Consider the following 23412-nt stretch of genomic DNA (forward strand, 5'->3'; position numbering starts at 1 on the left):
GCACAAGGGATACATTGAAATCTATTTGACAAATACAGGATACCGAGCATATGTACATGTCACTTTTACAGTACACATATATCAATCAACGTGAACAATTGAAGGAGCCTTGGACGCGAAAATAGATACTCACATACATAGGCTATGTGCAGTAATAGTTACATGTATTGAAACAACATTTCTTCTCCGTCAATTGTATCCGGTTAAATATCCATTTCTGATTTTATGTATCAAAGGGGGGGGGATTTAAATTCATGAGTAAATTCAGTGTTAATACATTATTTTATTTTATTAGAAACAAATATTAAGTGATTATTTTTCTGCCATCGCCTGCTGAACAAGAATGATGATATCGTTTGTCAAACACCAGTAGCAGTAAGGCATGCAGTCCCTTTACCACCAGTGTCTAGTCACACCAGCCTCGAACATCTAGTATCAGATGTCTTCTGGACATGCCACATGTAGTAATGTGTCTCCTTGCTTTAGGACATGATCATAGCTGTTGGTTCTGTTTTTCTGGTTGTGCACCAGCCCTCTCACAGATGACTTCTGAGTAGAACTGGTGGGGCTGCATTGCCTTCTTATCAGGGACAGACACTTTACCAACACACGGATTCATCGCCGCAGACAATCGTCTGACCTTCCTGTTAGGCTCTAGTAGTTTTATGATTTGTCTGCATCCTACTTTATGAGCGTGATCCAAAGAGATATTCCCTGCATTGTCAACTAGCGACAAGTCTGCCTCCCTTCCTCGAAGATATTCGAACGTAGAAACTTTGCCATACAATACTGACGTCATGACAGGTGTCAAGCCAGCCTTGTCTTTAGCATTGATGTCAAACGAGTCTATGATGTATTTCACCATATGAAGCTGACCATGCTGAGTAGCAAGATGTAGAAGAGTGTGTCCATCCTTGTCCACCAGAGTTTGGTCAGCTCCACGGGACACTAAGAACCGGAACACAGCAATATGTCCTCCACACACTGCCCTCATTAGTGGTGTCTGGTCATTCCTGCCTCTGATGTTGATGTCAAAGCTCTTTTTCTTGAAGAAAGATTCCTTTATGTGTGTTGCTGTATCATGGTCTTTAGTGGCGACATCATTCTTTAACGGTAGATATTCCACTATGGAACTAATTCCACCCTGACATGCTAAATGGAACACAGAATCGCCATGGTTATCCTTCATGGAAACATCTGCTCCCTGGGACAAAAGCAGGTGAAACACGCTCCTTCTTCCATAAGCAACTGCATTCATAAGTGGTGTCCAGCCATCTTTTCCATGTACGTTAATGACGAACTTAGGCAGGAGGTTCTTTACGATGGAACGATTCCCACCCTGACATGCAAGGTGAAGTGCATTGTTCCCGTACTCATCAGTCAGGGTGAGATCCGCTTTTCTAGACACAAGTAAGTTGAACACATTCTCCTGTCCTGCCCTCGCTGCATGCATTGCTGGTGTCCGGTCGTTCCTTCCCCGAAGATCGACATCAAATATTGTCAACAGATATTCTACAATAGCTGTGTTCCCTCCCTGGCATGCCATATGTAGAACATTGTCTTTGTATTCATCAGTCGAAGTGAGATCAGCTTTCTGACTCACAAGCAAAAAAAACACATCCTTCCTACCAGACCTTGCTGCATTCATAACTGCTTTCCGGCCATGTCTTCCGGGAGCATTGATGTCAAACTGTGGCATGATATATTTCACAATAGATTGGTTTCCACCCTGACACGCAATGTGCAAGACCGTGTCATTATAATCATCAGTCAGTGTGGTATCAGCCTTCTTTGACAACAGTAGTTTAAACAGAGTTGGTTTTGCAAGCAGAGCTGCAATCATTATAGCTGTTATCCCGTGGTTTCCCAGACAATTGATGTCTGTCCCTGACAGTAGATGTTTCACAATGGAAATATTTCCACCCTCACATGCTAAATGGAATACATGATTGTTGTAGTCATCCCTCAGTGTGAGATCAGCCCCCTGTGACACAAGCAGTTGGAAAACACTCTCGACTCCACTGACAGCTGCACACATCACTGGCGTCCATCCGTTGTTTCCCCGACTGTTGATGTCAAACTGTGGCAGTAGTAACATCACAATGGAGACATTTCCCCCATGACATGCAAGATGAAGGATATTGTTGTTGGTGTCATCTGTTAGTTTCAGGTCAACATTAAGCGTATCCAGGAAGAGTCGAAATAGATCCGCCTTTCCATTTACAGCTGCAGTCATGACTGGCGTCCATCCATGTTTTCCCTGAATGTTAATGTCAAACTTAGGCATTATTTGCACTACAAGGGACATATCATCAACATGGCAAGCCACATGAATGAGGCTGTTGTTGTCATCATCTGTCAATGTGATATCAGCATTGTGTGAAACAAGAAGGTCGAGAGTTTCCTTTGTCTCAGACAATAATGCACACATCACTGGCGTCTGTCCATTGTTGCCACGTGTATTTACATCTGTGTTGGGGAGCAGACTTTCTACAATTGATGTATGTCCATACCGACATGCAAGATGAAGAGGTGTGTTGTTTTTGCTATCTCTTAATGTTAAATCTACTTTTGTTTGGATAAGATAGTCTAAAACATCCTTCTTGCCAGAGAGCACTGCACACATAACTGAGGTCCAGTCATGTCTTCCTCGAGCATTAAGATACAAATCAGACCGAAGTTTCTTGAGTACCATGCTTATGTGTTTTACAGTGGGCAAAGATCCATGCTGACAGGCCAAATGCAGTAAATTGTAGTTGTTGCTATCACATAACGTAATGTCAGCTTTTCTATTCACAAGGATGTCAAAACAACCCATCTGCCCTGAGACAACTGCATACATTAATGGTGTCCAACCATACAGGTCATGCCTATCAATATAACAGTAGGGAACAAGTCGTTCCAAGATATTCTTGTTCCCAGTGATACAGGCATATTGTAGAATGTTGTGCTTAGCATGATCAGACAGGGCAGCTGGTTCTTTGATCATTTCACATAGGCTGTCAGCTATTTCGTTTTCCTTTAACGTGAGATACATTATGTATTTACTGAATGCACCACTAACAATAGCATCAGCCATCCTCTTAGCAATTATTCCACTGTAGGCCCCTGAGGAAGGAATGCTGAGCTGGTGTTCATTAAGAGGAGTGCCCATGGCTTGCTGGTCCTGTACATGCTCAAAGAGGAACGTAATACTGCAATGTTTAAGAGTAAACTCTGGGTCAATACTGAATAAAACAGAAGCACAGACATCATAAATCACAGAATGTGAAAATGTTTTTGTGTTTCCTTCCGTACAGACTGTGCCACAGAAAGTTCTGCTAGCTTTCACAACATCCTTTCTTGCTGCCGTCTTCACAATACTTGAAACAGCCTTGAAGTGAGCCTCTAGGCCGGGGTCAGATGCAGCCTCCAGCTGGCTGATGTTCAGCTGTCCTTCGCACAGCAGCAGCAGGATAAGAGCAGCTGACTTGTCGTCCAATAGGCTGATAATCGTATGAAGTTCATGTTTAATATAAAAATGAGGGTCCTCGAAAAAACGTTCACTGGATGTTTGAAAACCAGTATATCTGGAGAAAAGTTTACATGCTAGAGGAAATCCGACAGTTGTTTCCATGAATGCAATAATTTTGTTCACATCAACATCTGTTCTACATTTGTACTGACGTTTGTGTTTCAACCATATTGCTTTCCTCTCCTCGTGTGTATAGCAAAGTGGTGTAGTCTTTGTCAGGATGATCTCTGAAACGGGTTTGAATAACCGCTGGTCTTCTAGCATTGACAGTGCATGCTCAAGGTTGTTAGTTTCAGAAGTAAATATACAATAGATGTTTGAATAAACCATAACTCTCTGGTCCGCTCTTGATTCCTGCCTCAGACTCTCATATCTTCTCTCAGACTTGGACTTACACTGTTCTAGGAGCACAAGCAGGTCATACAGAAAGTGTGTAAGACGAGGCACATCCGTGTATGATCTGAATGTCTTAAACATGTCGTCAAATATGACACACACATCTCTGTCTTTATCTAGAAAATCAGACAACTGCACTTTATCTACATCTTCAACCAGTACCAGCTCATACCCCTGCCTCCTGTATTCACCTCCCAGCATCAGGGCCATGGATGTTTTACCAGATCCTGGAGCACCGCTTATTGTCACATGGCCAACAATCTGCAATCTTTCTTTCACATCTTCAAAGGCCTCAGTTTTAACAAAGACCTTTTGAATATCCTGTATCTTCTGTTCGTGCGTTTCTGTAAAGGTAGATACACACGTTTAAATAATAAGAAACAAAGTGAGAAATTCAGCATTACCAGTTATACATATGCAATATACAGATATATACACATGCACACGTTCATTATTGTCTCACTAGATATTGTGACCGTGAGTTAGCCGAGTGTTGTAAACTCAATTCCGACATGGATACAATCTGTGAAGCCAATTTATGCTACCCCCTGCCGTGATACTGCTGGCGTATTGCTAAAAGTGGTGTAAATCATATTCACACTCACTCACCCCCTACATGTATGCACATTACTATTTGGTTACTATTATTATGAGCATGCAATATGAGCGTATGTTGTACAGTTACATCACCAGAGCACTGCCTCAGGTGTTACGTAATACATTCAATTTGTTTTCAATAACTCACGTTCAAAATTACTTGTTTGAAGGCACTTATATTTTTTCAAGGTTACTGATTCATCAAATTCCTCATGATGCAGTAGTGATACATAGACGTATCAATGCACGAAGAAATACTTGAATAATCAGTTTCGATAAAGGTGTTATGTTCTTACCAGACAGCAGGTTTACATCGTCCACAAAACTGCCGGAGACATCATCGTCTCTCTTTACTGCTGGTGAGATAATTGCAATAAGTGGATTATATACATGTTTTTTGGTTGTTGTTTTTTAACATTTGTACTGTATATACAAATTAGCATTATTCACTGCGATATACGATGATGTAGACGAATTTTGAAAACAGCAATTGCAGCATTTTAAGATATCCATCGTCGTTGTTCCATGTATTGGGTTACAGATTATGGAACATGATATCTATTCAATTACTTGTACCTAAGACTCTTGGTCAAAAGTACCAAGTCCGATAAAAAGTCACCTTTCAAAACGCTGGCAAACCTTGCTCCTCCTTGCTTTGCCACGAAGGGTTCTAAACATAACATAAACATGACTGTTGGATCAAACATCTGCAATCTACGCTTGAATGGCAATTTTTCGTTTGCATAATATGTTGTACATTGTTCCAAAAGGAAATCATTTTGACGACATTTGTAAGACAGACGGTATTGAAGCTTGCGTCAGAATGTTCAACAATCATGAAGACAAATTCTCAGTATTTACTTGTCAGTTCCTTATCAAGATTTTTGTTCTACCCAAAAGCTAATGAAGTCATACTTTTATTTTTTAAGGCAATAAATGCATATGATCAGGATTATTTTTGACTTTGAGTAATTATAAATCTCCTATATAAACACAAATAATAATACACTCTCGCTTTTAGTAGAATTATATAACTGTGTATGCTCACCATATTCACCAATCCTGTAAGTAGAGTATACAAAAAATCAAAACATTTATAAATCAACTGATCAGCATTAAGATATTTAGGAAGGAGACGATCATCATTGCATATTTGCACTTATAGTATATGTTGTTGCCATGTCTTTTGATGATTGACCGTACAAATGCGTATTTAGTGACGATGATGATGATGATGATGATGATGAAGATGATGATGATGATGATGATGATGATGATGATGATGAAGATGATGATGATGATGATGACGATAATGCTACTGCTGATGATGACGATAATGCTACTGCTGATGATGATGGAGATGATGATAAAGAAGAAGACACACTGCCTCACGTTCTATTTCTGTATGATCTGTTAGTTGCAGTGGTTGTTCTCCAGCATGGAATTATAGCTGTATTCCGCCAGGTTTCTCCCCTTTTTCCGTTTTCGTCTATAAAGAATGCTGAAGATACACCGACAACTAGTGTTGGTTACCAAAGGATATGTAAACTGTAAAATGCAACTCAAAACAGAAGCTCACCTCACACTGATTAATACTTACTACATACACTAGAATATGATAACATTTACGATACACTGTTAGTATCACCAAACTATTGTAATATTTTTGTCGAATGACCTGTATCGAGAGGATCAGAATGTTCATTTGGACGTCAACTTACTCAACACGTGATGTTTTAAAAAAAACAAAAAAACAGTACAGACTTTTGTGCATTAGTTACTAATCTGGAACTTAAACTTCTTTTGCCGGGCAAACACTTACAGTATTAACACTACCACAGCAAGGACAACCAGGGTGAGGAAAACAGGGACAAGTATCGCAGCCAGGTCCGGTGTTGTCTCTGGCCTGGATTCACTCGGTGCTATTGACGATGTGCCTGTGACCCAGGCTTAGGTGAGAAACATAAACAAACAGCAAAAAAACTTACAATATTATCATCATTCTTCACGTATCCCTTAGTTTGTGATTATGTAAAGATTATGTAAAGACATTTAGGCAAGGAGTAGGCATTCCCTTGGGCACCAACTGTGCTACCCTTCTTCCGGATCTGTTTGTTATGCATATGAATCAGAATTTCTTCTCAGAATGGCAAGGTTGAAACAATGTAATTTAACTTAAGCTTGTGTCAGCAAGTATATCTAATACCTGATATAATTCAAAACATCAAATACCCAATTCCCTTCCACCGATTAAGCCACTTGAACTAGTAATTGAGGCGAGCGATGAGACCACCCCATCGCTTTTATATTTAGATCTATGGATATCAAGTCAGACAATACTCATCATGAGATTGTATGACAAGAGGGATGAGTTCAACATTCCAATAGTCAACTTTGGTCTTTACATTTCACAACATTTGAGGAGCAATCGAGTATGTTCCTTCTGACAAGATTACAAAGACTCTCATACGACCCTTGCTCAGAAGTTGTTTGAGCAAGGTCACAGCATGCAGTGACTCAAACAAATTACATAAAGCTGAGAAAACGTTTTGTGGTAGCTATGTGGAGGACATTTCCAAATTTGTCGCAAGAGTGACATAAAGTCATCCACCTTATCTTTCCGTTTTTTTTGTTTCAAGTAAACAATTGATTTGCTGCATATGCATGTGTTTGTGATAGTTGCCAACCGTGGAGCTGGATATACCCACCTTTCGAAAACACCTGTATCATACCTACTTGACTGTGATTCATTAGTACATGCTCATAATATAGTCGGAATCGTACAATATACTCACTTTCTTGTGATAAAGGAAAGGGTTTTGTAGCGATTATTTATTGTACTCACGTGTTCTGTATTCCCTGGGAGGTGTCACCGCCGTCACTGTGCAGACATAAATGAAGTTTGCATTATACACAGAAACACCACTACCGCAGGTATATGTAGTTGCCATGTTGTTTCATTCCATTAAATTCTCATCGTTTGAGGAAGTAGGAGGAATTCATAACAGTTATGGTACATAATATATATGACTTTAATTTTTTTTTAGATATGAAACAATGCTACAGAGGCAATTTGATAAAACATTGCATAACTGTATTTCTCTGGGCACCATCATCTTATAATCGGTTGTTTCGATTGCATACCTTATTTGATCTGTTTCCTTTCTGGCAATGTCCTCAGAAGAAGTGTGATTAGATAATGGTTTCAAATTCGAGTTACTTTATGATTGTCCATATGACATTCTTAGGATACCATCCAACAAATCAGTTAGTGTGTGTATATTCTATTTGATGCATAAATGTATACCAACTGCCTGATTATGTAATAACCAAAAATAGGTATTTTCCAAAATTATAATATTTATGCTAGTTTGCAAGTTGTTTAACACGGCACTAAGCAGTATTCCAGATATATGACGACTGTTTGTAAATACTCCAGTATTTGACATCATGATGAGCATCGCTCTAGTCAAGGATAACGGTACATGCATCAATTAAGTCAACGAGTCTGACCACCCGACAATCCTGGGTTGCTGAAGATCTATTCTGACCAGATTATTCACGGTGAAGATTATGACTACAACATGGCCAATGCTGCATTAGGTGTGTTGTGTTTATATGTGGCATTAATATTCCAGTACAGCAACAGTATGTTGTTAATACATATCACCATGCACTATTACAGGTTTAAACATTCAATTTGTTGTCACACCTGGAGTAATGTTGCAATAGTCTCCTGTGTAGTTTCCACTACATCCAAACGTGCAGATGCCATTTTGGCGATTACAGATCTTTCTCAAGCAGTTCTTGCTACAAGCTTGATCACAGAGATCCTCAAACCACCCCGGCACACACCCCTCCGAGCACCTCCCTGTTTCCTTGTTGCAGTGGGCGAGCTTTTTTACTGGATGAGGGATGCAGTTCGAAGGGCAATCTTTGTCGCACTTGTCTCCATATTTCCCCCATCCACAGCTGTCTTCGCCGTATGCCTCAAATACTAAATGTTGAAATAGAAGAACATTTAAATGTTTCCATTCACTGAGGTGAAATCGTAAGCTACAGTTCATTAAGATAAGGTTGACTAAGCTTCAATTTAAGTTAATCAATATAATGGTAAAACAAAAGTATAGCTTGCCAATTATCATGTCCAGCAGTGTTTCGTTAGTATTGTCTGTACGCTAAATCTACATTTAGCTCTACTTTACCTCACAAGGATAAGTGAAAACCCATTGAATCAGTTTCTTCTGATACTGCCATGGTAAATGGTGCATCTACCCCTCTCTGGTGCTCTTGCCATTCATGTATATTAGGGAACGTAATCTCGTTGCAAGAGGGCATCGTCTGTTGACTCCCATATTCTACCCGTATATTGATCATGTTTCCATAAAAGGATTCCCTGATGTTATAGTTCGTTTCAATTCCCCAAACGAGCAACGGTGCCCTGTTATACATCTCAGTCATACGTGCGACGGAACTTTAAGATGACAGCTAGCTATGCAAGTACATATGCCTGAATGAGTTACAAAGACAATTCACAGGACTGGTATAATGCCTTATGAAACTTGAAAGAAATCGTGATTCATTGCAAAACCACACTCGTCTCCAGTTTCTCGAATTCCAAGGCTGTAAGGTACGGCACCAATGCAAGCGTCGCTGTCGATTGATCTGTTGCAAAACAGGAACGATAACTGGTCTTCTGGGTCGGAGTCAAGCTTCGCGAAAATGGGTCCTGACAGTCTGGTCCGATGTCCTCCTGAAACCAGGGATGCGTCCTGCAGTCTCCGTAGCTGTGGCATTGCGATGACGTAGGTGGACCAGTCGAATGTAGCGATCATGTGCAGGGCTTGTAACTCTTGGTTAGCCGGTTGACGGACGGTCTGCAGTGGAATTAGACAGTGTGTATCGGCCCGCAAGCAGCAAATGGTGCTGTGGTGGATGTTGAAGTGGCGTGCAACAGAAGACTGCTATTCCCCTCTTCGGATACGTCCTATGGCGTTGATCCGATCGGCACCACTGAGTCTCGGCATTTTCGAACTTGAAAAATGTTGACTATTGAATGACAAATTATTGGCTTATGTGCTTGTCTTTTCATGGTCACCAGCACGAGTTACGAATACGATAAGTTCCACGTGCATTTTGCGTTACAATTTTCCTCCATGACAATTTGGACTTAAAATAATGCTGTTTAAGACATTGCAAGTCGACAATGGCTGCGTTTTGACGCACAGTTTGTCGAATATCAGGCCATCAACGTTTTCCAATAACATATAGCCAATTTATATACTGGATTTACTGTGTAATCAGGTTCAATGAACCACATACGACATGTGCGTTTCTTCTTTTGAAGAGTGTATGTGTGTACGATGCAGCATAAACAGTTAATTTTAAGAGCCAAACAATAGTCATATATTCCTTCAATCACCACATTGGGGGCGGTCGGGTGGCCTAGTGGTTAACGCCGAAGACCCGGATTCGATTCCCGACATGGGTACAATATGTGAAGCCCATTTCTGGTGTCCCCCGCCGTGATATTGCTGGAATATTGCTAAAAGCGGCGTAAAACCATACTCACTCACTCAATCACCACATTGTATTGGCTAACTAATAGTGAATCTCAGATCCCACTATTGAGAAGCGTAGCTATTATACATAAAATGCTTGGATTTGTACCTTTTTTTACAAAAACATATTCCTTAAATCATGATGAGCGGTTTACACTTGATTGCATGTCATCATACATCGATTGCGTTCATCGTTGTTCATAATATCAATCACTGATTTTTCTTGTCCACGGTTGATCAGTTGTAGTGCGGTTGGTGTACAGAGAATATGGATGAGGCGGTAAAACAACAGACAACTCTAAGCCACACAAACTCCCAAACCCACCCATCACCGATATCATACTGTACACGCTTCTGTATTGATCTGAACACTGACTTCGGGTTGAGGGTTAGATAAACATGTACTGGTATGCCACGCCACATGCAAACTGACGGTGTAATGGGAGACAACTATGTATGTCCTACAAGATCGACAGATCTTGTAAGATTGACTGACACACACAAATGGGTGGTTTCATCAAGGAAAGAGAAACACGTATCTCAATAAGTGAATGTCGTCCCATTATAGAACGTCATTGTTATGTAACAGTAAAACCACGTGACTGTGGCGATAGGAGGAAGCCAAGTTTCTAAATACACACACTCTGACTCCTACGTAATGTGCATATAGATACTTTAAAATAACAAGGACCTGTGTTCTTGCCTCGAATCAAATCAGTCACGTGTCTGAGTGGTTCTGTCAAGTGAGTCAAGTAACCTGCACTAGTTCAATTGTATCGCTGATTGCCAGCTTCATGGTGACGCCAGTTGTACACGTTCACCTCGGTGAAACACACGGTTACAGGTATGGTGCCTACATTACAAGGATGATGACAGAAGTAAATATTCGTGCCCATCAAACGTAGATATACTGCACTATACCCTCCCAATTCTACACCTGCACCTTCACAACAAAACACCTGCCATCACTCATGCTTAGACATCCATCTCCCTGCACTTTCTCATCACTACAGCCAAGAACCCCGCCTCGAAACCGCACTTCTCTCTACAACTTCAAACAGACCCCCTCCCCCCGACCCAACCCCCCCCCCCAACCCCCCCCCCCCCCCCCCCCCCCCCCCCCCCCAAAAAAAAGCAACAGATAAAAGCAACAAAATAGAAAACAAACAAAAACCAAAAAGACAAAAACAGAAAAACACAAATTACACACATGCACTTATCCACACCACACACGCTGGAGCACGCGCACACACCACCCAAACACATACAATATTTTCATCAACACACACGCACCTTTCCATATCCACACCAACACATCCCATCTCCACACACACACACACCCTGACCTCAACACACATATTTCCTGCTTCTTGTAGGAGTAAGATTGCTGCATACGTTGTGAGTGTCACAGTTGCAACGAGTCACCTCAACATATGGGTACCTCGTTTCCCCGAGAATTACCGAGTGGGCAGCTCTTTGTATTTGCATTTTCACAGAGTGAAAGTAGGACCCGGAAGTGAATTAAATACTAGTAGTTTGTACGTGTTATTGTGTGTGTAAGACACCGCATCATAATTTAGCTCTGCATGTTTCTGTTGTGGTACCACATATCACTTCTCCACTAATCTACCTTTATGGAAGCAGTCATAGACTTAGGCTGTTGATATCTTGAGTGGATGAAGTCAAGTTAATATAATGTCAGTCGTCATGAATTGTATTTGTTGAATAACAGAGATGTCTTCATGTGAGGCTGAACATTTTGTCAATGAATAGTTTGTAAACAATGAATGTAAGGTAAAACAAACTTGACAAATATTTCCTTGTTCAGCCTATGTGGTGTGTTGGTGACTTCGTGCATGCCGTCTACCCGCAGTCAGTCACTGGCAACACACGGCGTGTACACAAGGAGGTCAAACAAACAGGTCGTTTTACCACAGCTGGGACGTGAATATGACTATGTATGTAATAATAATGACACAGTATACAAATGGGGGCGTTTTTTCATACGTATATGACGAAACTATAAAACACGCATTTAATGATTAAAAAAAATATTTTGGGGTGTCATATTTTTCACTATGTATGTGTTCTTCATACCTAACGAAAACGATAACTAATTTATCAAGACGAAACGATGCAAATATTGACTGGTTATTACCTGTGTATGTTTGCTTTAGTGGGCGACTTTGGTTTAACATAGCAGTATTTCAGTCACTGCACGCAAGGTAAGCCCAGCGCAAACGTTAACACAAACAGTTTTACGTAGTTGTCCTATATATATATGTATATACTATGCACATCAGAGCAGGAAAATAATAGGGAAACAGTATATGATATTCATCAAGGGGAAGGAATGTAAGTTGTTTCAGATAATGTGCGTATTCGTACTACTCGTATTGTTTCATATCGCATGAGGGCGGTCGGTTAGCCCAGTGGTTAAAGCACTCGCTAGACACGCCGAAGACCCGGGTTCGATTCCTGACATGGGTACAATGTGTGAAACCCATTTCTGGTGTCCCCCGCCGTGATATTGCTGGAATATTGTTAAAAGCGGCGCAAAAAACATACTCACTCACTCACTCACTCATATCACATGAAATGCAGTGAGTAATGCTTGTATTACATTATTTATTTGTGTTGATATTGTAATTATGCAGTGATATTAATTTATTTGTTTACTAGTTGAATCACAAGCTCTTGTTACTATAACAGTCGAAAGTAAGTTGAAAGTGATCGTCTAAATTTTGTCAGCTACGTTGGATCACGGCATTACAGACAGACAGACAGACAGACAGACATTACAAACAGTTCAACTGATGTCCTTGTAATACATACAAGCTGAGACACAAAAAGGCCTGGCGAAAAAGAAAAATAATGCAACCAAGTCCAGTTTCTTCATCACCCCCACACGACGCCGGTTGTTGGTAGAGGATCACCATCACTGCACGTACTCTACGTCACTATATCTGTCATTCGTGTGACAAAATGAATCAGATATATCTGTCTGTTTCCCTGGCTGGTACATGATGCAGATATTCATCTTCCCAAGGTTCTTCTTATCTGCAACATAATTGTTTGAAATAATTTCCCACTTTATTTCCACATATGAAAAAACGGTTATTTATCTGTAATAAAACAAACCTATATCTCACTCGACTGAATTAAACACTTACTACTAAAACTACTTTCAATCTCTCTACGTAACACGATGTTTTGACACTACCCCACCTGATATATCTACAACAGGCCAGAAATATGTGAAGATTCGAGACATCTTACACAGTCCATTCAACACAAGGTATCAAGGTTCATCGTCCATTTACATTCTGAAAAAGTCTTCAGAATTAGATCAACACATACCATGATTGGTTAACTTTCAAGAGAATAATGTCATACATTGTGACCGTTTCACTGCATAGTTTACAATAGTTCACAATGGTCGTACTGCTCCACGTGTAGACATCGAACCACTTTTGGTAAGTAGATGTAACATCACTTTGATATGTAAAGATATGTGAACTAGTCTCAACATATCTCAGAGCATTATTAACAAGAAACATCACACTGAAATACTTCCAGCAGTATCAGCGCGTGTGTTTATATGCGGAAGCGAAGTCCGGTTATTGTTTTAGATAAACATGCCATTTCGCAAGAAATACAAATACCCCATGTTTCATCTCTTACTCTGATTATTTAAAACATACAATCTCAACTCCCTTTTTAAACTAATACAGATTCCGATCAATCTCGTATTTATTAATTCATGGTGGTGTTATAATTATTCATTTATGCAATAATGTGCTAAACTGTAAACAATTAGAACAAGCATTGTGTGACTGTTATAGTCACTGTATTTCTCATCTTAACCCTATCGTCCTTCAAGATCGTTGGCGGTCATAAAATCTACTGTCATACTTCACTACCGGTTGTAATGTGTTTCCAATTCCTTCATTATTACCATCCAGCTACATGCACAACTTAAAAAAAAATATATTTTCCAATTTGGGAATTTTTGAAGTTACATGTATTTCCGATTATTCCTCACTCTTTCAACAATATAGATCACACACTAGTGTGGAGAAAATATTTTTTTCTGGTCTTCCACAGAACTTCAAGTTTCATAGTTATACTGGCATTATATAGGAAAATTGTGCAAGCATTCCTCACCGTGTGGTGTAATTCATGCATTTGAGTGACAAATGCGAGTGAACGTAACAACGCAAACTTAGACTATACTACTCATGTGCATTCAGATCACATATGTGCGTGCGATGCAATATAAACAGTTAATAATATCAGCCAAACAATAGTCACCTGACTCTTTCAATCAATCACCACATTGTATTGGTTAACTCTTCTTGAATCACAGATCCCACGCGTTTAGAAGCGTAGCTATTACACATATGTTGCTTGGCTTTGTACGTTTTCGATATAAACGTATTCCTTAAATCGTAATGAGTGGTTTAACACTTGATTGCGGTTATTGTTGCTCATGATATCAATCATTGATTTGCCCATTTCACGGTTGATTAGTTGTAGTGTGGGTCGTATACCCAGATTATGGGCGAGGCGGTAAAACAACCGACAACCCTAAGCCACACAAACTCCCAAACCCACCCATCACCGATATCCTGCACTCGCCTCTATATTTATCTGGACACTGACTTCAGGCTGAGGACTACACCCATGTGACTGGTATGCAACATGCTAACTGACTGTAATGGGAGACAACTATGTGTGTCCTACTTGACAGATCTTGTAAGATTGACTGACACACACCGATGGGTGGTATCACCAAGGGAATAGAAACATGTATGCAAATATGTTAATGTCGTCCCATTATAGAACGTCGTCGTTAGGATTGCCAGCTTCATGGTGATGCAAGTTGTACACGTTTACCTCGGTGAAACACACGGTTACAGGTATGGTGCCTACATTACAAGGATGATGACAAACGTAGATATTCGTACCCATCAATGTTCTTGGATGTCTACTGGGTCGCCTATACCAAGCTAATACCACCAATAACAACTGCCTGCTGTCAGTTCTGGAGTCAATCATGTCAAGATAAACACTTGTGTATAACACTGCACTGATGCCTGGTCACTCACTGTTCATGTATATAAATGGCAAGTAACATTTGAAGACAATTATCTACCTCTCAACATTTCCCCGGCTTAATGCATGCATCTTCCCGTCTCTACACCTGAACCTTCCCATGCTTACACCTGCGCTTTCCCATGTCTACACCTGCACCTTCCCATCTCTGCACCCACACCTTTCCATCTCTACACCTGCACCTTCACTATTCTACACATGCACCTTCCCATCTCTACAACTGCACTTTCCCTATTCTACACCTGCTCCTTCCCAGTCTATAACTGCACCTTCCCTATTCTACACCTGCACCTTCCCTTTTCTATAACTGCACTTTCCCTATTCTGCACATGCACCTACCCATCTCTACACCTGCACCTTCCCGACTCTACATCTGCATCTCCCCATGTCTACACTTGCACCTTCCCATCTCTACACCTGCACCTTCCCATCTCTATAACTGCACTTTCCCTATTCTACACCTGCTCCTTCCCAGTCTATAACTGCACCTTCCCTATTCTACACCTGCACCTTCCCTTTTCTATAACTGCACTTTCCCTATTCTGCACATGCACCCACCAATCTCTACACCTGCACCTTCCCGACTCTACATCTGCATCTCCCCATGTCTACACTTGCACCTTCCCATCTCTACACCTGCACCTTCCCATCTCTATAACTGCACTTTCCCTATTCTACACCTGCTCCTTCCCATATATATAACTGCACCTTCACTATTCTACACCTGCACCTTCCCATCTCTACAACTGCACCTTCCCATTTCTACACCTGCACCTCCCCATATATACACCTGCACCTTCCCATATCTACACCTGCACCTTCCCAAATATTCACCTGCACCTTTCTATTTATACACCTGCACCTTTTCTATTCTGCACCTGCACCTAACAATATCTACACCTGCACCTTCCCATGTCTACACCTGCACCTTCCCATCTATCCACCTGCACCTTAATGTTTCTACAACCTGCACCTTCCCTATTCTACACCTGCACCTTCCAATCTCTACAATTGCACCTTCCCTATTATGCACCTGCTCCTTCTTATTTCTACACCTGCACCTTTCTGTCTCTACATCTGCTCCTTCCCATATCTACACCTGCACCTACCTATCTCTACACCTGCACCTTCCCAACTCTACATCTGCACCTTCCCGTGTCTATAACTGCATCTTCCGTATTCTACAACTGCACCTTCCCTATTATGAACCTGCTCCTTCCCATTTCTACACCTGCACCCTCCCTTTTCTACATCTCCTCCTTCCCATCTCTACACCTGCACCTTCCCAACTCTACATCTGCTCCTTTCCTCTCTACAACTGCACCTTCCCTATTCTACACCTGCACCTTTCCTATTCTGCACCCGCACCTCCCCATATCTACACCTGCACTTTCCCATGTCTACACCTGCACCTTCCCATCTATCCGACTGCACCTCAATGTTTCTTCACATGCACCTTCCCTATTCTGCACCTGCTCCTTCCCATCTCTACACCTGCACCTTCCCAACTCTACATCTGCTCCTTTACTCTCTACAACTGCACCGTCCCTATTCTACACCTGCACCTTCCCATGTCTATAACTGCACCTTCCCTATTCTACACCTGCACCTTTCCGTCTCTACAACTGCACATTCCCTATCATGAACCTGCTCCTTCCCATTTCTATACCTGCACCTTCCCTATTCTACACCTGCACCTTCCCATCTCTACAACTGCACTTTCCCTATTCTACACCAACACCTCCCCATCTGCACACCCGTACATTCCCGTCAACACACACGAACCTTTCCATATCCACCCCAACACCTCCCCCATCTCCACACCCGTACATTCCCATCAACTAACACGCACCTTTCAATATCCACACCTGTACAATCCCGTCAACACACACGCACCTTTCCATATCCACACCACCACCTCCCCTTCTCCACACCCGTACATTCCCGTCAACACACACACACACCTTTCCATGTCCACACCAACACCTCCCCCATCTCCACACCCGTACATTCCCGTCAACACACACGAACCTTTCAATGTCCACACCTGTACAATCCCGTCAACACACACGCACCTTTCCATATCCACACCACCACCTCCCCTTCTCCACACCCGTACATTCCCGTCAACACACACGCACCTTTCCATATCCACACCTGTACAATCCCGTCAACACACACGCACCTTCCCATATCCACACCTGTACAACCCCGTCAACACACACGCACCTTTCCATATCCACACCACCACCTCCCCCCATCTCCACACCCGTACATTCCCGTCAACACACACGAACTTTTCCATATCCACACCCGTACATTCCCGTCAACACACACACACCTTTCCAAGTCCACACCCGTACATGTTCATCAACACACATGCACCTTTCTTCAATATCCACACCGTACATTCTCATCAACACATACGCACTTTTCCATATCCACACCATGGCCAACACCTTCCCAATATCCAGGCTCGCACCTCCTAACCTCAACACACATGCTTCCTGCTTCGTGTAGGATTGAAATTACTGTATATGTTAAACGTGTCTCACAATTGCGACAAGTCACCTCAACAAATGCTAATCTCGTTTCCCCGAGAATACAGAATGTGGGAGACCCAGGCAGGTGTTGGAGCTCTTAGTATTTGCATTTTCACAGAGTGAAAGTAGGACCATTGAAGTATGACCAACTGTAGTTTGTATTTGTCATGGTGTGTGTGAGACGTCTCAGCACAGCTGACCTGTACATGTTTCGGTTGTGTTGCGAGTACTAGAGTATCACCTGTATCAGAGCTGTTGTAGATTTGAACCTTGACAGCATTATTTAAGTCGAAAAGTGGATACAATCAGAAGTCGTCAGACTACAGTACAACGGAAGATAGTTTTCATGGCTAAGATAGAATCACAGTTAACAGAGACTTCGAACAGTGTTAACACAAGAGCAGGGTACCCTGGTGTGACTTTGTGTCAATCGAGTTAAGCCTAAACAAATTAAATGTTTCTGGGGCACATTTGTTTTAAAGTGAGGATGGCGGCAGGGCATTTTGCTGTGCTTTATTGAAAAATAAAAGTGATTAAGGGCGAACACCACGAATACTAACATGAATTGTATTTGATGAATAGTAGCTGAGAGTGATTCATATGACGCGGGGCATTTTGTCAATGAATAGTTTGTAAACAATGAATTTAAAGTGACACTCAGATACATGATAATGTAAAAGTTGTTCAGACGATTTCGTACATAGCGCGATACGTTTGTTAAAATAACTACGGGGGCGGTCGGGTAGCCTAGTGGTTAAAGCGTTCGCTCGTCACGCCGAAGACCCGGGTTCGAGTCCCGACATGGGTACAATGTGTGAAGCCCATTGCTGGTGTCCCCCGCCGTGATATTGCTGGAATATTGCTAGAAGCGGCGTAAAAGCATACTCATCCACTCACTCACTAAAATAACTACGATCAGTATCGTAGCCTAATAAATTGATATGTCATGTGGCGAGTGAACGATATCCCATCACACATTATAGTTAAACAATCAACGAATAATGCATTTCACAGACCTATGTTATTGGGTCAGATTCCCCGAGTCACTCATATATGAGGAGACAAAGCTATGTAGTCGAGCAACAAACAAGAAACAGACCACTATAACAATATCCGACCAAAAACAGTATTGTTGTAAATACGTGTATATTGTTTATTTATCCTAATCCGTACAAAGATACCTGTGTGACGACATATTGAATTTGTTTGTAATAGTATTACGTATCCACATCTCTCACGGTCACCAATGTCACCTGGACCTTTACACAGTGGACACATCAAACACAAATTAGCCACGTCATGTTGTTCAATGATACAGCAATAAGTGAGGTGAGACTGTTGTGGAAATGTGGAAACCTAGTGGTTAAAGCTCGTCTTGACTTAATCCCGGGATCGAATCCTAACACGGGAAGGATGTAAAGACTATATATGATGTCACATTGGTATTGATGAAAGCGACGGAACACGCTGTTCACTCCCGCACTAATTCTAGTTTCTACCAGCTTTAAATAAGAGAGAACAGTTTATGATAGCCGTTCTGTATTCAGATATTGACGCTTTCTGTTTCAGCTGGGTTTCTTTTCAGATGGACAAGTTTCATATTCCTTCATTTGAAGCCTGACAACTAATATATACCAATGAAGTCGTTTCACTTTTGCGTCTGTCTGATACTTGCATATCATTTGAATATATTTCCATGAAATCGAGACAAGACCTGTTCTTAAAACACATTCGAAAAGGGCATACCTTTCACAATCTCTTTTTAAACTGAGCGTATGTTTGTTTTAATATTGTTTACCTAATATGGCAATAATGTAATTATCCAGACCAGACAATCCAAACATCACTTGTCAATACTAATTTTCAGTAAGATGTTTACTAGATAACGTATAGTGTACTGTTAAGGTTTTCTCTTTAATCATGTCTGTGTGTTTGTTTGTGTGTTTAACACCACACTCAGCAATATTCCAGCTATATGACGGCGGTCTCTAAATAATTTAGTCTGGACCAGACAATCCAGTGACTGACATCATGAGCATCGACACACGCAATTGGTATACGATGGCATGTATTAACGAAGTCAGCGAGCCTGACCACCCCATCCCGTTAGTTGCCTCTTACGACAAGCACAATTGTCTTTTACGACAAGCATGGGTTGCTGAAGACCTATTCCAACCCGAATCTTCACGGGTTTCTTTAATCATGACATCATTCTCCTTCTAGTAGCATATACTAATGTTTAGAATGAAACTTCACAGTGAAGATCCGGGTTAGAATTGGTCAACATTATAATCTAGTTTCTATGCGCGACAGATCAGAAAATATTCATTTACACACTAGAACTATACATTAACAGCGACAAACCCTTTCCATAGCCACAATAAACCCCTGCTAAAAGCAGCGTCAAATGTACGAATCCGACTGTGTCTTGAGCATTGTCAACTCTTGTCAGCAAATAATATTTGGGAACAACATATGGTGAGCGATCATTCAAGCCAAATAAAGCCATAAAAAAATGTATTACTCACTCACTCACTCACTCACTCACTCACTCACTCACCATTTAAGAGGTGAATACTTGTAGGGGTAAACTATTTGTTAGGATCTGCTTGTTCTGAAAAACGTGTCAATAGGTATCGCCGTCCGGAAGGTAAGTGAAAATACAATTTAGAATAGGCACACAACATACATACACAAATATCGGTGTTATCACGAGGGAATATGCAAGGACTTTAGAATTATGTGCAGTCTTTATTCAGTGTCTTTATAAATGAAATAGTAGTATTATATTTTCTAGGTAAATCTTCTTTGAACAATGATGCTGATGACAACACACTGTTACTTCCACAGTGAGCCATACAAAGTTTATGTCCTACACAAACACAGTAACTCCACATGATTTGAGGGCAATGCAATGAAGGCTAACCCAGAGGCGTTTCAGACAATAAGCCTGGGGAAAAGGTCGTTCTGCTGTTAAAACCTTTACTTTTGGTAACACAGAAATAACTTGTGATGACAATAACCACACTGCTGAAATATGTGGAAAGGCGGAGAGATTATACTAAAAGCCCTGACATGTCTAGAGGAAACTAAACCAAGCCTGGCTTCCTTGATTACGAAAACAGCAGAAGAGGAAAGGCTATTTTGAATAAAAACATAACAGTTATTCAAAAGAAATCTTTCCTAGACTAAATGTTAGTCTAATATATTGTATCTTCAGTCACATGGTGTGAACAAAATTAATCAAAGCAAGTTTTTTTAGTACTTTGAAACATGTTGATTCTAAAATTACTGCTTCCTTATCACTCTGAGCGTATTACAAATATTGAAACAGCTACTTTAAAGTTTTGATGAATGACATCAGTTTCACTTGTTTAGTCACAAAAACATGGTATGTATATCCCCTGATCATGGAGTTGGGAAGAAGAAACTTGGTGACTCACAAATTAAATCATATGCTATCAGGTTCCTGTTACAAGATCAAAATATTGATCTGATGTTTGCAAGAGCAATTTTGACATTATTATAAGAGTGATAATACATTTAGTCACCAAGTGCGAAGAGAGTGGGTATTTATTTATTTATTTATGTTTTTATTTATGCATAAAAAAGAACTAGAAGATAGGTAGAATAGGTCTAATCAAAGAGACCCGTGAAGATTCAGGGGTAGAATAGGTCTTCGGCAACCCATGCTTGCCGTAAAAGGCGACTGTGCTTGTCCTAAGAGGCGACTAACGGAATTGGGTGGTCAGACTCGCTGACTTCCTTAAGGCATGCCATCGTATCCCAATTGCGTGGGTCGATGCTCATGATGTCATTCACTGGATGTCTGGTCCAGACTAGATTATTTACAGACCGCCGTCATGTAGCTGGAATATTGCTGAGTGTGGTGTTAAACACACAAACAAACACACAAACATGATTAAAGAGAAAACCTTAACAGTACACTATTTGTTATCTAGTAAACATCTTACTGAAAATTAGTATTGACAAGTGTTGTTTGGATTGTCTGGTCCAGACTCGCTTATTTACAAACCGCCGTCATGTAGCTAGAATATTGCTGAGCGCGGCGTTAAATAATAACAAAAAAACACACACAAAAAACGTATGCAATATCAAGTCGGAACATGTACATGTAGGATTCATGTAACAACAGATTTAGCTGATAACGTATTTAATCTTTCTGTTGTGATATAACCTAGCATGACACATATATATTCTCTTTACTTCCTGGTGGTATACAGTCGGGGTAAACCGTTGTTTGAAGTGTAACCAAAAAAACTTGAATAAAATATGTCATGAGTCGATTTGAAAATATCAACTTTATAAAGAGGCCCAATTTCAAATGTGTACGTTTTATCTAATTTGTTGAAGAGAGATGTGACGGACGATTAGACCAGACGAAGATGAATGGTCAAGACTCCATATTATGTATATCTTGGACCCATACGTAACATATATTATTTAAGTCACATCGTCTTGTGGGATATGAAAGCGAATGTGACCAGTCTTTGATGAGCGTGTGCCACATTTCGATGCCGGAGATCCCGCTGAATTCCTATCAAGTGAAAGTGAAAAATATAAAGTTCCTGTTTTGTTCTCATTCATGTCTGCGTACATTAGTATTTTGTAAGTGAACACTGTCTTACTTAAAGAGAAAGTGGAAGCATTAAGTATTTATTAATATTTATTGAAGCAATCGTATCTTACAAAGCACATCCGCTATTTGTTCCCGTACTTGTGTAAACAAATGGCTACATCACAACGAGCAAATGATTGATAAATGAAAAGGGCTTACTTGGAGAATATACAGAGCTATGTACAGTGCCGTGATAGTGTGTACTGTAGTGTAGCAATGGTGTTTACTTTAGTGTAGTGATGGTGTATACCAGTGTATTGATAGTGTATAGCTAGTGGAGTGTAGGGAGAGTGTATAGTACAGGGGTAGTGTATAATATAGTGTGGGGAGAGTGTACTCTGTGTGTAGGGGTTGTGTACACTATACGTAGAGAACATGTATACGGTGGTGCAGAGATATGGTATAAAATAGAATAGGAATAGTCAACACAACACAAAGTATGTAGAAATGGTGTATACGATAGTGCAGGGATAGTGTATAATATAGAATAGGGATAGTCAACACAACACATAGTATGTAGAAATACTGTCTACTATAGTGCAGGGATAGTGTATAATATAGAATAGGGATAGTCAACACAACACAAAGTATGTAGAAATGGTGTATACGATAGTGCAGTGCTAGTGTATAATATAGAATAGGGATAGTCAACACAACACAAAGTACGTAGAAATGGTGTATACGATAGTTCAGGGATAGTGTATAAAATATAATAGGGATAGTCAACACAACACAAAGTATATAGAAAGAGTGTATATTATATTGCAGGGGGAGTTTCTCTTTCAGTGTCATCATCCTTAATGTCAATTTCTGTAACAAAAGGGAGCATGCCTTCTATGCTGCCCAATAAAGTATCAGATCCTGGTAAACAAAATCTGTGGCTGGTAGATTCAGGATTTACAGCAGGCATGTCTACATCCACCATCCGCATTATTCCGTTCACGCAGAAGCTCTCATACTCCTCCGTCAGTGATCTGCCTTGGGTCTTCAGCTGGGCCCAGGTGTCCTGGATCCTGGGGTATATTTGCATTATGCCCAGACCTG

General features: G+C 40.7%; 1 protein-coding gene and 1 pseudogene across 1 annotated transcript in view; both read right to left on the reverse strand.

Annotated features, from left to right (window-relative positions):
• Positions 1-325: 325 nt before the first annotated feature.
• LOC139461279 (serine/threonine-protein phosphatase 6 regulatory ankyrin repeat subunit A-like) lies at positions 326-8574 on the reverse strand (annotated as a pseudogene).
• A 486-nt stretch (positions 8575-9060) lies between these two features.
• The window catches only part of LOC139461280 (cell death abnormality protein 1-like), a 51613-nt gene continuing 37261 nt past the window's right edge, over positions 9061-23412 (reverse strand). Inside the window, exons 7-8 of the mRNA XM_071242911.1 lie at positions 23270-23409; positions 9061-9384 (exon numbers count right to left, since the gene is read on the reverse strand). Of these exons, the coding sequence (XP_071099012.1) occupies positions 9061-9384; positions 23270-23409 (464 nt within the window). The remainder of the gene's footprint in view (positions 9385-23269; positions 23410-23412) is intronic.

This window comes from Haliotis cracherodii, unplaced genomic scaffold (assembly GCF_022045235.1).
Source record: "Haliotis cracherodii isolate W230 unplaced genomic scaffold, xgHalCrac1.p SCAF_14, whole genome shotgun sequence".
Classification (NCBI taxonomy): domain Eukaryota; kingdom Metazoa; phylum Mollusca; class Gastropoda; order Lepetellida; family Haliotidae; genus Haliotis; species Haliotis cracherodii.